The sequence below is a fragment of the Natrix helvetica genome, assembly GCF_964273705.1.
Source record: "Natrix helvetica genome assembly, chromosome: 13".
Taxonomy (NCBI): domain Eukaryota; kingdom Metazoa; phylum Chordata; class Lepidosauria; order Squamata; family Natricidae; genus Natrix; species Natrix helvetica.
Window position 1 is genome coordinate 4,213,950 of NC_138557.1, and position 17,038 is coordinate 4,230,987.

Sequence of the window (17,038 nt, forward strand, 5' to 3'; positions counted from 1 at the left end):
AAATCAGTGGGGAAGCCACTTAACAATTGGGTTACTTATTGATTTGCTTAACAACGGAGGCAAGAAAGGTCATACAATGGGGCAAAACCCACTTAACAAATGTCTCACACGACATCGTAAATTCCGGCCTCAGGTGGGGTCGTAAGTCGAGGGCTACGTGTGCAAAAGGTATCGTCCTCCTCCTCTATTAATGACCCCATAATCCCTTACGGGGCAACTGAATGGAGCGGAGTGTTTTACTGGCCAGATGCCTTTCCTGTTGCTGATGTGGAGTTATATTCAGCAGATATATTCTCATTGTTCTCAGAGAGAGAAATATCTACCTCTACCTAGGGTTCAACTCACAGCCTCCTGATTGTGAGGCAAAAGTTCCACCTCTCAAAATCTGGCAGGACAATGGCTTGAGAAAAATTAAGAAAGATCCCAGACAGCTGAGGGAAATCATAGCCGGCTCCCGCAAAAAATAAAGAATTGTGGTTTAAGGCTCTCACCCGAGACCTATAAAATACAAGTGATGCTTAGCCATGCTCCCCAGGTAAGAGCAGCACACATCCGGTATAAAGTATTTATTTTATACTCAACAATTAACACAAATCCATCCTTTTTTTTGTTTTGTTTTTTACAGTAAATAAAAATGTAATATTCCCCCTTTCATGCATGATCGCCGTATTAATCTAAGCCTTTTTTTTTTAAGCGTGAAAAAATAAAAACGTCCCTTCCTCCATTTTTTCATCTTTTTTTTTTTTTTTTGTCATCGTAGAGTTTAAACTTCTGGGGTCGATGTGCGTTCACGGAGACGAGGATGTAAGAGTTACGCGAAGCCCGTTGAGTGGTTTTTGTAAGCTACTTGTAGGTTTTTTTTTGTTCTTTTTCTTTGCACACGAAGGGTTAAAAAATGGATCAATGGATCATCCCGTCAAAATAAATAAATCTAAAAGGCCCGCCGATCCCCTTCACCTAAGGATCACTCTTGCTTCTAATATGTGCATGCTTTCTTCGCCAGCCAAAAGGGAACAATTTTTTTGGGGGGGGGGAGGGAGGGGTTTGGAAGCAGGGCTGCAGATTGCTGGATGTTCAGACTAATAAAACCATCTTTCTAGGAAAACAACAGGATTTACCTGTTGTGCATACCTCCAGAGGATCATTCTCCTTTGACTAAGCCAGGGGTCAGCAACCTGCAGCTCTGGAGCCTCATGTGGCTCTTCCATCCCTCTGCTGCGCCTCCCTGTCGCCGGCCGGCTGCACAATTGATAGGGCTTTCGGTTAGGACAGGTAGAGGAAAAAGGACGCCGTGCTAGGAGGAGACTCTATGGTGGGGGAAGTGGACTTCCGGTCGGCTCCAGAATTGAACGGGGGGCTTCCGGTTAGGACCTTTGTGGCTCTTTTGAGTGTTTAAGGTTGCTGACCCCTGGACTAAGCCTTCCACGCGTTGGGGTTAAAGGACGTTTTTTAAAGAAAGCTTACATTACCCGAAGTTCTGCTCGGCCTGTTCCTGGCTATAATTACCCAAATGTATTATTTTTACCCCCTTACTAAGGCGGATATGAATTTGGTGTAAGTCCTTGCTTGGTTTTTGTTTTCTTTTTCAATTAGTAGCAATTTCTTTCTTTGGCTCACCTGAAAATTCATTATTACTATTATTATCATTACTATTATTTTGGCACCAGTCTACAGGACGCCTTCTTGAGCAGCAATTGCCTGAATTTTCGACAACTCCACCCCATTTTTCTCCCCCCCCCCTTTTGACAATCAAAAGTCCTTAATTGGTGCATTGTCTGGAATAAAACAGTAGCCTATATATATATATACATATACATACGTATATAAAGCAACCAATGTGTGTTCTGGTTTTATTTCATGGGCCTGGAAAGAGGAGGGAAATACTGCTCAGAAAAACCACAGAGAAAGCGCCTTTTTCGGTCTGCTGCCGGCATGAAGACAAAACCGCTAATGATTGCAACAAAATCGGGTTTTTTTCTTTCTCCTGGCTACCCCCAGCGCATCAGGGTTTCTTTTTAAAACATAAATAATATAGACCAAAACATTATGAACATCTCAGCAAACCTTCTTCTTTTAAACATAACAGAGGGGCCCCCTTGAACCTGTCGAGGAAGGACGGCAGGATTCGTTCCCAATGTCTTTTCCTTTTTTGGGGGGGTGGTTTTTGTCGTCGTTTGTGGGAGTCTCGGGTGAGCGTGTGGTCGGATTCCAAGGGATTCAGGAGGACCTCAATCCAACTCGATGGGGCTGCTGTTTTCCTGCTGGTCTTCTTCTGTTTCTTCCTCTTCCCCGGCTACCATGAGGCTGTTTAAAAGATTGCCTAAGGAGGGAATCACAGGAGAAGGAAGGAGACCCCAAAGCCTTAGGGATGCTCATCGGATGATGGGACCAGGACAGAAATTCACCCAGTTCCCTGAAGATCGACGGCCGATAAAGTCTTAAAAAACAATCTACCATATTTTTCGAAGTATATTTTGAAGAGGCAAATAAAAAAAAAACGTGATCCCATTTTTGTAGAAAATGGGCCCGTTTTTGTCCTCCCCAGCCCCCGGAAGCATTCTGCAGGCCTCCCAAACCCTCGGCATGTCCTCTTTTTAGCAGAAAACGGGCCATTTTGGGTCAAAATGGCTTTCACCATTTTTGGTGAAAACAGGACATGCCGGGACGGAGTTTCGGGAGGCCAAAAATGGCCGTATTCGGTGTATAAGAAGCACCGACATTTCCGCTCTCTTTTTTTTTGAGAGAGTGGGGAAGTGCATCTTATACTCCGAAAAGTACAATATTTAAATTCACATAAAATTTCTGCATTTGGGCCCACCTGTTACTGCCCTCCCCATGCCAACAAGAAGCCATTCGCAAAAAAACAAGCTATCCCCACCCCGACCCCAGAGAGAGGAAGTTTCATCCTGCGTCTTCAACTCACCTAATAGTCCTCCGTAGGATGACGTTTGTTTTGGGGGGACGCCGAAGAAGAGCTGTCCTATTCTGTCTAGGTACTGAAGAAAGCACAGGGGGAAAAGGAAAAAGATACGTTACTTGTGGCTCATCTTGGGCACCGTGCACTAAGCCGGCCCCAATGCTCTGTCTACGGTATCATTATTCGTATTTAACGTTTGCTGGGATGTGGATCACGGTTCAGTGTTGTTCTAGGACAGCTTTTTGTTCTCATGTGCCAAAAGCATGCATACGCACGGTGGAGCTGAGCTGGGTGATGGCAGAGAAGGCTCCGTGTGCCACCTGTGGCATGCGTGCCATAGGATCTCCAGGCACACGTCCTCTACAAGTGGAGGGTTGATTTGAGAGAAGGGACTGCTGGGACGGGAATGGCAACCTGAATTCGCTCTTCAGAGTCCAAAACAACCTGGAGACACACAATTCTTCACTGCTTGTCCTAGTAACAGGTTTGAACCGAAGGAGATTCTGGTTGCGCAGAAAATGAGGCACAGCATTTAAATTACTCCCTGGCGAAAGAGCCAGGTAGCCCCTTGCCTCCCGCTTCTTCAAACAGTTACTCTCCGGAATACTAATAGATATGGGGGCCTTGGCTGTTCTTTTGCAGACATTCCATTGCCCAACCAGATAACATGATTGCTGTGGCCCACCAGTGGAGCTGGCAGCAGAGTCGGACAGTGAGGAGGTTGGGGAGGAACATGGGCCAGTCCTGGAGTCTGGGGAAGGCTCTGATGGGGGCTCTGTGTCGGAGGCAGAGAGGGGGCCGAGGCTGTCTGGCAGTTCTCAGCTGCCTTTGGAGCTTGACAGCAGTAAGACAGAGAAACAGCTACAGCCTGTTCCCAGTGTGCGCATGCGCAGAGCTGCCAGAAGAAAAGAACAGCTCAGAAATCAGGGTCGACTTGGGAGTAAAGTCACAGGTGGAAGGTGATTGGCCCCTCCCATAGGAAATAAAAGAGGAGTGAAAGGGGAGGGGGCTTTTGCAGGAAACAATTCAATCATTCAGTCGTTAGATTCGTTTCAGGAGTGTGAAGATCTGTCCGTGAATCTCAGAGACTCTGTGCCCAGTCTTTCCTTGCACAGCGCCTCATTTGGCAAATATTTACATGGCAGCTTTCCAAGATAGATAAGGTCTGTGGTCATAAATATTCCTTTGAAAGACTGTTTACCAGGCCTTTGCTGAATGTGAATGAGAGGAATTCACATTCATTTAATAAAAGGGTTTTTTGCTGGGACCAGGAATCTGCTTTGTGCTTTTTGGGGAAGCCTAGCTCAGAACAATGATCTGAGTTACAAGGGAGAGGGGTTTATGGCGAGGAGGAGGAGGAGGAGGACTGTGGGATCCATTCTCTAACCTTGACTGTTTTCTTGCAGACGTTTCATTATTAAACTAGGTAATATCATCAGTGCTAGAAAGGAGTGGGGTTTGTTCTCCAATTTCCCCACATCCTTCTAGCACGGATGATGTTACCTAGTAGGGTAATCAAAGACGTCTTCAAGGAAACAACCTAGCCCAGAGAGAGAACCAAGGACCCCACAGTGAGCCCTGAGCTACAAATATTCTATTGGTAGTACGAATAGAGTTTAGTAAGGTTTTTAAACAAATCTGGAGGTGAGTTGTCTGTTTTCATCCATTGTGTAAGTAGCTGGGAGTCCCACCCTCAGATTAAAAAAAAAAGACAGAGAAATAAAAAAGGGGGAATGTGAAAAATATACAATCCCGCTTGGGATAAAACTTACTTCGTTATACATGGGATCCCGTTTCAGCGAAGGCTGATATTGTTCGCACAATACTGTAAATACGGTCAGCTTTCCTCTAAAAAAGAAGAGAAAGCCAACACACACACAGAGGTACGTTTCAGGTGAAACTTGGAAGACTTTAAGAAAGGAAGCGTGCCCTTGGCGGCTTCGTGCAACGCTTACCCGTCAACCGCCAGCAGCAGAAACCAGATGAAGTTAAGCAAGGGCTGTACAAAGGGGGGCGCGCTTTCTATGGAAGGGTGCTTCTCCGTGTACGTCGTGAAAACCACTAAGGCGCTGGTTTTGTTTTTCAAGCAGAGGAATCTAAAACGGGAAATGAACGACAAGCTGATCAATGCGTCTATGGAGATTCTCCCTCATTCAGGTCACCGTTGTCTCAAAGAGGCTGGTGTTTTTTTTTCAGGAGGAGGAGGAAGAGAATGAGGAGGAGGAAGAAGAGGACAGGAGGAGAGGAGGACAGGAGGAAGAGAATGAGGAGGACAGGAGGAAGAGAATGAGGACAGGAGGAAGAGGACAGGAGGAGGACAGGAGGAAGAGAATGAGGAGGAGGATTGGAGGAAGAGAATGAGGAGGACAGGAGGAAGAGGAGGAGGGGGGAGTAAGACAGGAGGAAAGGAGGAGGAGGAGAGGAGAGGGAGAAGAGGAGGACAGGGGCAGGAGCAAGAGGAGAAGAGGAAGAGGAGAGGAGGGGAGGAGGAAGAGGAGAGGAGGAAGAGAAGTAGTAGTAGTAGTAGTTTCACTTCTCATCCAAGAATTCTCAGGTGAGATGTGAAACATCATCTTCTTCCTCAAGGAAAAAAACCCAGTCTACATGCCTTCCCTGGAAAAAACATCTTTGCGACAACTATTAAAGGAGACCAAAACAGCTTCCAGAGAAGATCAACCCAGCTGGATGGTTGAAAGATAAATCACATTTCTTACAGCCCTATGGCCAAATAGTAGAAGGTGAGAAACCAATGGTCAACCCATGCTTTGTTTCGGCCATAGCAGATACAGAAAAACCCAAAACGTTTGGGCTGAAAAATCCAACGTAGAAAGGACCACCTACTGTAACACAGCTTGAGCCACAAACATGTCCACTTCGCTGCGATATCCCTTGGCGGAGGAATATTCTACCAACATATTTGCGCAACCTTCCCCGTCCGTAGAGTGCAGGAAGTGGTAGCGAGATTCGCAATAGTTCTGCTCTAGAAGAAAAGGGACATGAAAAAAAAAAGGTCAGCTTGGGATGGGTGGCTCTTTAGCGGAACGGTCGAAGCAACGCCTAGATGGGTTCGCGCCTTGCCCTTGGCCCAACTGGCTTCCCACGATGCCCGATGGAATTATGGCTCCTTGGCTCAGCATGATGTGTGATTCCAACCACCTCTGAGGTTATGGGACCAACCAAAGTCAACTTACAGCTAGGGTAACTATTTTTATGGCCCCAAACACAGCAAGTAGTCTGAATCGGGTAAAAATACGTTAAGTGTGCCATAGAAAAAAATAACTTTATATTTTAATTTTTGGGTTCCTGTAAGTATAAAGGATCCTTCTTTTGACAGGGCTAGCAGAATGGTTGAAGGTCTCTCCCCATTCTTCCCCCAAACCAGTGTTTCTCAGCAATGTTAAGATGCATGGACCTCAACTCCCCAAATATTCCAGCCAGCATGACCTCAGAAGGAATTTTTAAGATGCATCTGTTGTGGCCCTCCAGTGCAGCTGGCAGCAGAGCCGGAAAGTGAGGAGGTTGGGGAGGGACATGGGCCAGTCCTGGAGTCTGGGGAAGGCTCTGAGGAGGGCTCTGTGTCGGAGGCAGAGAGGGGGCCAGGGCCATCTGACAGTCATCAGCTGCCTTCAGAGCCAGACATCAGTGAGGCAGAAGAACAGCTGGAGCCTGTTCCCAGAGTGCGCATGCGCAGAGTTGCCAGACGAAGGGAACAGCTAAAGAACAGGGGTCGACTTGGGAGTAAGGCTACAGGTGATGAATGGCCCCTCCCAGAGGAAATAAAAGAGGGGCGAAAGGGGAGTGGAGTTTGCAGGAGACAATTAGTTTGCTTAATTGGTTCGTGACTCTCCGAGGCTCCTTGCCAAGTTTTGCAGAGATCATCCTGGCAGCTCTCCAAGCCAGAGAAGGTCTGTGACCGTAAATCCTCCCTCGAAAGACTTTGCTGGATGTGAATGAGCAGAATTCACAGTCAGTTAATAAAAGGGGTTTTTGTCGGGACCAGGAGTTTGCTTCCTGCTCTTGGGAAGCTTCGGTCAGAACAATATAGACCTCAATCCCACAAAACTGATTCTTAAAAGCAGCCTCATGGGGGCATGGTAGATGTTCCCTCCCCCAAGATCCACTGGTGTGTGCAACTCTTAAGGGTATAAACCAGGCGCATTGGAAGAGCAAGCAGCTCAGCTCGGGATCCCCACCTTTCCATAATGTGATAGCCAACAACTGGTGTAGTTTTGGATGTCCCAGCTTCCCCGATCCACCGCTGGACCACTTCAGGGCTCTGGACACAAAAGCGACTCTTTCGGGTGAGTTTTGATCCATCAGGCTGAACATTTTTGCCAGGTTCTCTAGAGGCAAGTCAAAGAGACAATGCTTAGGACAACATTGAGGTGACTCGACTTTAAAAAAATAAAGAGACACAAATCTTTAAATAATGTAGCAATCACACACATCCCAATTCTCACAGATGCACTACTGAGGCTTCTTGAAATTATATATAGATATATAAAACAGGGCCGCTGAATGGATCTCTCTGATTCAAACCCAGGAGCTGTTTCCTTTCCTAACAAGTGACGAAAGGAAAAGTTTCTTTATGCAAAATGTCAGAATATTCATGAACTGGAATAGGACATAGCAACAGGTCAGCCATTGGGGAGTGACTGGAATAGGATATTGTAACAAGGTTAGCCAATGTATAGGCATGGTAACTGGGTCAGCCAATGGGAACTATTGGTGACTGAGAGACATGCTACATGGCTCTGAGCCTGGGCGTGGCTTACCTGGATAGCTCTAAGTCTGTGCAAGAGAACTAATCGTGTCTGCTCTCTGAATTGAAACTGGAAACTCTCCTCTCTACCACCTTGGAAGAATCTGCTGTTGTACATTTATTCGTGTGTTATTATGTATATAAAGAAGTTAATGAATCGTGTTGAATCAGTTATCTGTGTGTGCTTTCTGGATTTGATTTTTCTGCAACAAACTGGCAACAAATGGCGAAAGGACAATTCACCATCACAGCTCATTGGGCGACTTTTTAAGAGAAATATTTCTCAACACTGGAAGCTTTAAAACGGGTGGACTTCGAACACCCAAGAATGCTGAGTGAAGAATTCTGGGAGTTGAAGTCTAATCATCTGAAATCTGCCAAGATTGGGAAGACACACGTTTTAGAGGAATCTGTCCAACCACAGTTAGGTTTAAAATCGGTCCAATATCTTCGGGAGACCATTTCAGAGCAGAGGTAAAACCACGGAAAAATGTGAAAATTGGGAAGCAGGACTCGTGGGCAATAGATCGCAAGACTCCAGGGTGGAACAATAAAGGGGGAGACAAAACAACAACAACAACTGGGGGGGAAACACTCACCTAATAGCTCGTCTGTCACTTTTGCATCGGATTTCTCCAAGGATTCCAGAACAAGCATTGAGAGGTCAGCAGCGCTATTTTGCTGAAACAAAACAGAAAACAAAAGGAAGAGGAAGCATTTGAACGCATTCCTAGGTATCCGGGGGGAAATAAAAGGGGTGGCGAGGCTAGGAGGAAATATTTTTTTCGGGGTTGTAAATTAAATATTGCTTCTATTGGAGTGAAGAGCTGCAAGACACTTAAAGAGGGCAGATCCGGGATTGTTGTAGCACGCCAGTGGCCAGCAAAGCTAACAGCAGATTTGGACAGTGAGGAGGTTGGGGAGGAAGATGGGCCAGTCCTGGAGTCTGGGGAAGGCTCTGAGGAGGGCTCTGTGTCGGAGGCAGAGAGGGGGCCAGGGCCGTATGCCAGTTATCAGCTGCCTTCAGAGTCAGACATCAGTGAGGCAGAAGAACAGCTGGAGCCTGTTCCCAGAGTGTGCATGCACAGAGTTGCCAGACGAAGGGAACAGCTAAAGAACAGGGGTCAACTTGGGAGTAAGGCCAGAGGTGGGCAATGAATGGCCCCTCCCAGAGGAAATAAAAGAGGGGCGAAAGGGGAGTGGTTTGCAGGAGATCATTAGTTCGCTCAATTGATTTGTGGATATTACCTTCCATCCAAAGGTAATATGGAATAAGGGATTTCCATATTACCTTTTGCAGAAGGTAATATGGAAAAAGGAAGGGGGGGGGGGGGAAGCAGAGGAGCACCAGATAACCAGGCTCACAGAAAGGATGTTGTGGGAGGTGGGGGGAAGATAGCAACCAGATGGAGAACGGGAATGTGTGAACCAGCTTGTATGCAGACGCACATTTAAAGGTACGCTCAGGGGGAAGAAACTGCTCTCAGGAGGCCAGACAGGTCCCCCAAAAGTTTATTTCTGAGGCCTCTGGGCCCCAGAAAGTATCCCATGGCTTCCCTAAAGCTGGAGGTACTTGCTATACACTTTAGTTCACAGGTAGCTACGTAGATGGGTGGGGAGATTCCGAGCAGCTACGCCAGGCCTGTTTTGGGCCTCAGTGCATTATGAGGCATCCTTGGTGCTCTCTGAACTTGTTCTTTTTTCTAGCAGACGTTTCATTACCCAAACTAGGTCACATCATCAGTGCTAGAAGAGAGTGGGGTTGGGGGGGGGGGGAGAGGAGGACGGCGACGATGATTGTGGAGTTGTGGAGTCCTTGATGCTCCCTGAACTTGGTTGTTACTTAAACTAGGTCACATCATCAATGCTAGGGGTGATGACTAGCACTGATGATGTTCCCTAGTTTGGTAATGAAACGTCTGCAAGGAAACCACCAAGCTCAGTGAGCACCAAGGACCCCACATTCCTCCTCCTCCTCCTCTTCTCCATGAACCCTACCCCCTTCTAGCACTGATGATGTTCCCTAGTTTGGCAATGAAACATCTCCACCAAGCTCAGAGAGCACCTCATTTCAACCTGGACCTTGAAAACATTCTCCTCTATTGGTCAGTACATCATCTTAAAATAATTCTGGAGTGGGCCAGTAAGGCAGCCCACTTTTCAAATTCCGAAGGACCCTTGGGAAAGATGGTACACCCTGGAAGTATGTTCTCTTGCCCTCCTGGCTGCCAACTTTGAGATGGGCATCTCCTTTCCCACCCCAGCTTCTCTGGGCTGATTATTTGTGGAACGGTCTTCCCACCCTGTTAAATCGGCCTTACTTGATTATGACTGAAGAAGAGCAGGGCCCCTGAGTACATGAGCTCTCTGGCTTCCGCGTGTTTGCCCTGCGACATGTACCTGCAAATGAAAAGATTAAAAAAAAAAAAATTAAAAATTACAGCATGAGGAAGAACGAGAGATAACCAGGATGTCAACTCCCAATGTTGCCATAGTGAGAGAAGGGGGGGGGGGGGGAAAGTGCATTCCCCGCATAGTCGGCTGAAGTCGGATCTCAGATTACTGCAGCAGGCTTGGGAGGAGGGGTGCACCTCATTGGGGAATGTGATTTATGACACAGACTGGGGGGAGGGAAGGAACAGGGTTAAAGTTCAGCTATAGCTCAAACAAAGCTTAGACCTGACTGTGAAAAGATCTTGTCTATGGGGCTCCTAATAAATGATAGTTTTGTATTGAAACTTGACTCGATACTCATGAATCAATTAGGGCATTTTTAGGAAACCTTACACAGGACACACCACGAAGGGACAGGCTCTGAGAGGCCTGGTAACTTCACAGAGATCCCATTTTCAGAATTGCAGGAGGCAGAGCAAGGAATCAGAGCTTGCAGAAGACAAGTTGGGATAAATCTGTTGGATCAGAATAGATAGCCTGCGTCTCTCACCAAACCAGGTTGCGCATTTACCTCTTAGCGGAAGGTAACAGGGTGGATAAAAAAAGGACGATTAAAAAAAAAAGATTTTTCTGATTTAAATCAGTTTTTTAAAAATTTAAATCAGGTTTGTTTTTTTAATTTTTATCAAATTTATTTTAATAAAATGCTTTTGGAGTCAAAATCTATCTAAGGATAGTTTTCTATTTAAGATACGTTCATAATTGAGTTTATTCAGCATGAAATGGAGCTTAATTATGCAGCCTGAGGCTGTATATTCTGCAATATTGGGACTGTCAGTGGGTCAGAGGAGGAGCCGCTGTGGGATAGAGATGACGCTGGCTCTTTAAAAAATTATGATTTAAACCGAGTTGATTTAAATCAAGTGCACCCTGGAAGGTAATCTATGGATTTAAGCCCCATTTTTTTGGGGGGGGGGGAACGACCCCAAGAGCCCCTTCTCACAACAAAGGCAGATGAAGACACCCCAATGGAGCTATTGCCACGGTTCTTCTTCATACACTCGGGAGGAAAGAGGAGACTCCTGTCCATCAATCGGAAGGAATTAAGAGTTACTCAACCTGCCCCATTTAAAGATGTGTGGATGACAACGCCCAGAATTCTGGGAGTTGATGTCCACACATCTTTAAAAGTAGCTGAGGTTGAGAAACCATTGTGCTGGAATGGCCATATTCATCCCGACAAAATGAACCTCAGCCATTACCAAACAGCCACCAAAATGAAACTTGGCTGTTTGGTAGAATCTCTTAACTTTTCTACTGAAAATAACTACCGTGTTTTTCGTATAAGATGCATCTCCCACCCCCCAAAAAAGAGGGTGAAAATCTGGGTGCGTCTTATACACTGAATACAGCCATTTTTGGCCTCCCGAAGCCCTGCCCCCCTTCACAAAAATGGACGTGCAGAAGGTTTGGGAGGCCTACAAAGTCTTCCTGGGGGCTGGGGAGGGCAAAAACGAGCGAGAAACGGACCGTTTTTTGCTTGTTTTTGCCCCCCCGCAGCCCCCAGGAGCACTTTGCAGGCCTCTCAAACTCTCTGCATGCCCCGTTTTTTCCACAAAAAATGAGGTGTGCAGAGGGTTTGGGAGGCCTGCAAAAATCTTTTTTAAAAATGTACCTCTTCAAAATCTTGGTGCGTCTTATACTCCTGTGCGTCTTATGCACCGAAAAATACGGTCATGTCTTTGGGTAACTTTTCTCCTGCAAGGCTGAGAGACCTCAACTGCAGCTGCCAAGATTGGCCTGGGAGGGAAGGAAAGGAACTTTCTATGATTATTTTTTGGAAGGCCGGTGAGGGGTGGATGCCCTGGCTTGGAGTGAATCCCCAATTCAGGACCAGTTTTTTTGTTGAAGTCCCTGTTTCCTTCCCAGTTGTTCCAATTTGCCAAGCTGCTCGGTGAGGCTACAATCCTTCGACGACGAACGTGACACGCACAGGTAGCCCTCGACTTACGGCCACAAATTGAGGCCCCAAACCTACGTGGTTAAGTGAGACCTTTGTTAAGGGAGCTTTGCACCGTTTTACGAGTTTTCTTCCCGCAGTTGTTAAGGGAATCACCGCAGCTGAAAAGCTAGTCAATACGGCTGTTAAGTGAATCCGGCTTCCCCATTGACTCTGCTTGTCGGAAAGTCGCAAAAGGAGAATCACGTGACCATGGCAACGGTCGTAAGTATGAACCAGTGGCCAAGCACTTGAAACTCGACCATGTGATTGTGTGGGCAGGTTGCGAAGGTCATAACTATGAAAAGGGTTCCTAAGTCACATTTTCTGATGCCGTTGTGACTTTAAACGGTAGCCAAGCAAACTGTCGTAAGTCGAAGACTCCCTGTATCATGATGGGGCTGCCTCTGTTATTTGCCCTTCTCAAATACCGGGGCATGCACAGGGGCAATTGACAGATGCTGAAGTTGACACCATAGCAAGCCAAATCACACGATAAGCTCCAATGGATTTTCATGCGCTAAGCCAGGAAATTGGCAAAAGGCAGCAGAGCAGCTAGCTTCAAAATACATCCTCTTTCCCCGTCTCTTGGCCTGCGGCTCCAACGAAGCTCTGGCTGTATGGAACATATGCCCACATAACTGTACTAATATTATAGAGGGAAGGACCAGGAGATACCAAATGGTTAAAAAAAAAACCCAGGATATTTGCAGCCCCCCTATGCTTGTAGAACTGCTGCTTGGGCACACCCTGAGACGATTTAAGTAACGAGCCTCCTTCGCCACAGAATCAGTCACATTTCTTCCGCGCGCTGCACGTGAGTTTAACACCCTGCAACGATGTACTTTTCACACAAGGGATTATAATCCCTGCAATTTTTAGCTCCGGGGATTCTAGATATAGCAAACGCCTCAAAAGCTTTTGCAGGACCGATGGTGGCAACCATGCTTCTAGAGCAGTTGTTTCTCAACCTTGGTCACCTGAAGAGGCGTGGATTTCAATGCCCAGAATCCCCCAGCTAGCAGAGCCAAGGTTGAGAAGCACTGTTCTAGAGGACTATGGTATTTCTCGTTGGACTTAAGCCTTCAACTGTCTATTTCCAGGCGTCTAGGATGAGAAATATAGAACAGTGGCAGTTCCACTGGAGGATTTAGAATCCCATCTGTAAAACTGAGCAGGAAGGGTACCACAACCCTTTTTTAAAAAGTACACAAAGAAATCTAATTGTGTCCATTGTCCTGCTAACCAAAAGAAAACCTGATAGAGCCAGCTTTAATCCTTACAGCTAATAACCCTGCTAATCAAAACCATGCCTTCTTTGTTTCTCCTTCTGTTTCCTTTTACATCCTGCAATGTATCTTTCTGAAATATACATATATTTGAGCTTCCTAACAGGCAAATCTAGACAGCATACTAAAAAGCAGAGACATCGCCCTGCCAACAAAAGTGTGTCTAGTCAAGGCTACAGTTTTCCCAGTTGCAATGGATGCCTGTGAAGGTTGGACCATAAGGAAGGCTGAGCGCCAAAGAATGGAGGCCTTTGAACTCAGGTGCTGGAGAAGACTCCTGCATTGAGTCCCTTGGACTGCAAGGCCATCCAACCGGTCAGTCCTAGAGGAGATCCACCCTGGCTGCTCTTTAGAAGGCCAGATCCTGAAGAGGAAACTCAAAGACTTTGCCCAACTAATGAGAAGGAAGGACTCCCTGGAGAAGAGCCTCATGCTGGGAACGATGGAGGGCAAAAGAAGAAGAAGGGGACGGCAGAGAAGGAGGTGGCTGGATGGAGTCACCGAAGCAGTCAGCGTGAGCTTCAATGGACTCCAGAGGATGGTAGAGGACAGGAAGGCCTGGAGGAACGTTGTCCATGGGGTCGCGATGGGTCGGATAAGACTTCGCAACTAACAAGAGATTCCTTTTGCTCATTCTCAGCCCAATTAATCATCAGAGAGTGTTGATGTGTTAACAGGCAACGCTGCCACAAAAAACTAAGAAGGGAAGATCATTGAAAGATTATGAGATTATTGTCACTATTTCAGTCATCCCGGTTTTTATTTTCAAAATAAAGACCAATGTAATTTTTGGGGGGAGAATTCACTTTTGCTACTTACTTAATTCCAATCTTCCCATATTTCTGATGCACCAATGCCTCCAACTTTTGGGCTAGGCTTAGAATAAAATTATTTGAACAAGATCCCATGAAACCAACCTCAGCCAGGCAGGAAATGGGCATTTTGCCTGTTCCAATCAGTTACAAAGTACAGAATTGCTCGAAATCAGCGCACAAAATAAGAGTTTGTCATATTCCATTTAAAGGTCACTCAGTTCCCCTATTTTGGCACAGAATGTGCGCAGTGCATACCATCACAACTCAGATCATAGGTTAATTATAATCTTGACACTTAAACAGTGAATAATTCATTGCTGCTCGGGGATATTGAGATGGCTGAGGACACCACACTGATATACATTTTATTACAGCTCATTTATAGTAATTACAAGCAAGGGGGTGGATGGCAGGGTATTTTCAGGCTTATTGCTTTTTAACATGGAGGACTATTTAAACCATCCAGTTGAACAGTTCCTTGACAAGCCTATTTCTGTACATTCTAGATTAGCTTAACCCCCTTTTCAATCCTCACTACTTTGATCTGGATATGAAACCACTACTCAAAGGTTTTGGGTTCACGCCTTGAGCATCAACGGCTCAACCATAATGGTTTACACAAGAGTCTTTGAAATTGTAACCTTATTAAAAATAAGAGAGAGAACAGACTAACTTGCCCAGAATCACTATGGATAGTGAGATGGGTGAGATATAAATAAATAAAATCTGATGGAACAAGAGAATGAATGTTTCAACCACAGCTGTGTTACAGGTCTAAGAATATAGCACAACCGGTCAGGTTTACTCAAGGCAAGAAACCACCCAAGGCGAACAAGCTGGATTCCTCCTTGGGTTCAAACCTGCCCCCACCCCCAGCAACCAGCTTAGCATCATCTGTGAATCCAACCTGAAACTCACCCATTTGTTCCTCCAAAAGGATGGATGGATATCTATCTATCTATCATCTATCTATCTATCTATCTATCATCTATCTATCTATCTATCTATCTATCTATCTATCTATCATCTATCTATCTATCTATCTATCTATCATCTATCTATCTATCTATCTATCTATCTATCTATCTATCTATCTATCTATCATCTATCTATCTATCTATCTATCTATCTATCTATCTATCTATCTATCTATCTCTATCTATCTATCATCCATCCATCCATCCATCCATCCATCCATCCATCCATCCATCCTATCATCCATCCACCTACATACACACATACATCGGTCCTGTATTGGCGTGGCCTCAACATCCCAAAAACAACCTCACCTCCCTTTGGTTGAAAAGGAAAGCCCCCCCCCCGCCCCACGAGGTGCAGTTGGGTTCGCACTAGGGTTAGGGGTCTCCAACCGTGGCCACTTTAAAGACTTGTGGACTTCAATTCCCAGATTTCCTCAGCCAACGAAGTCCACTAGTCTTAAAAGTAGCCAAGGTTGGAGACCCCTGCTCTAGAGAGCACGTCAGTTTGTAGAATAAGCTTCCCTGTGTGGACCTAGATGTCCCTTTGGGGCACTCTCCTCCCACTTATGACCTCAGGACTGTAACTTTGTTGCTTGTATCCTTACGATTTATATAGATATTGATGGTTTCCTGATGGCTTATTTGTACCCTATGACTATCACTAAATGTTGTACCTTATGATTCTTGACGAATGCATCTTTTAGGTACAATGAGAGCAGATGCACCAAAGACAAATTCCTTGTGTGCCCAATCACACTTAGCCAATAAAGAATTCTATTCTATTCTATTTAATACAATACAATAGCAGAGTTGGAAGGCACCTTGGAGGTCATCTAGTCCAACCACCTGCCTAGGCAGGAAACCCTATACCGTTTCAGACAAATGGCTATCCAACATCTTCTTAAAGACTTCCAATGGAATAGAACTGCATGGAGCTGCATTTAGGATGGGTGGACTTCAACTCCCAGAATCCCCCTTGGAAGTCCACCCATCGCGCTGCGCCAACATTCCCTCTCCCCCCCAATTCCTTATTAGGGATCCCTATCACCCCTCCCGACCCGAAGCATAGCCAAGCACGGCCAAGGGAGGGGAGAATGGGCTAGGGAGTCCTTCCTCTCCTCCTCCCTCACCCCACCAGCACCTTCCCACCCCTGTCTTGGCCAGACCGGGTGCCCGCTCCCCCGCCTCCTCCTCCTCGACCAATGGGGCTTCGAGAGCCCGAGAAAGACACGCGGCACAGCCAATGGCGTGAGGCCGGCGCTCGGGCGCGCCAATGGAAGCGTCTGGAAGGAGGAGGAGGAGGGCCGCCCTCCCTATACGCACCTGAAGAAGAGAGTCCGGTACATCTGGTGCGCCTCGTAGTAGTCTCCCTTCTCCACGCTGGCGCGGAGTTTCCCCTCGACGCGCTGGACGCCTCCCCGGTTGCGGACGCTGTTGCCGCCGCCTCCGCCTCCGCCGCCCTTCAAGGCCTCCTGCTCCGCCGCCATGACTATGGGGCGGGGAGAGAAACGCCGAGGCGACCCTGGCCGGAGCTGCCTCACGCGACGTAACGCAACCACACGCACGCACGGCGGCTTCCGGCGCCGCCCACTTAACAATGGGGCGACGGCGGCCGGCGAGGGACCGAGTCGTGCGGCGCGCCGCCCTCGCCGGAGGGAGGGGAGGCGGAGTGACGTCGCGGTCACGTGACCGCCACCTGCGGTCGTGCCGCGCGGAGGCGGTCCCTGCTAGGCGTCTCCTAGGCAACGCCGCCAAGGATGCAGCTTCCTCTGGACCAGAGCATCCTTCGGGCGGGGATGGTCTGCGGGTTGCCACCTTTTGCAAAGCCGACCCAGCTGAATGGGGGCCGCTTTTCTTTAAGCAGCCCGGCTGCTTTTTACCT

The 17,038-nt window shown here is 46.9% G+C and overlaps 1 protein-coding gene across 1 annotated transcript; it reads right to left on the bottom strand.

Moving 5' to 3' along the window:
* Positions 1–551: 551 nt before the first annotated feature.
* GET4 (guided entry of tail-anchored proteins factor 4) lies at positions 552–16,743 on the bottom strand. The gene is made up of 9 exons (XM_081965675.1): positions 16,480–16,743; positions 10,001–10,079; positions 8,279–8,360; positions 7,111–7,260; positions 5,759–5,897; positions 4,873–5,013; positions 4,690–4,765; positions 2,924–2,996; positions 552–2,320 (listed from the first exon to the last, which is right to left on the bottom strand). The coding sequence occupies exons 1-9, from the start codon at positions 16,641–16,643 to the stop codon at positions 2,229–2,231; spliced, it is 996 nt and encodes a 331-aa protein (XP_081821801.1). The 5' UTR covers positions 16,644–16,743; the 3' UTR covers positions 552–2,228.
* Positions 16,744–17,038: the final 295 nt, after the last annotated feature.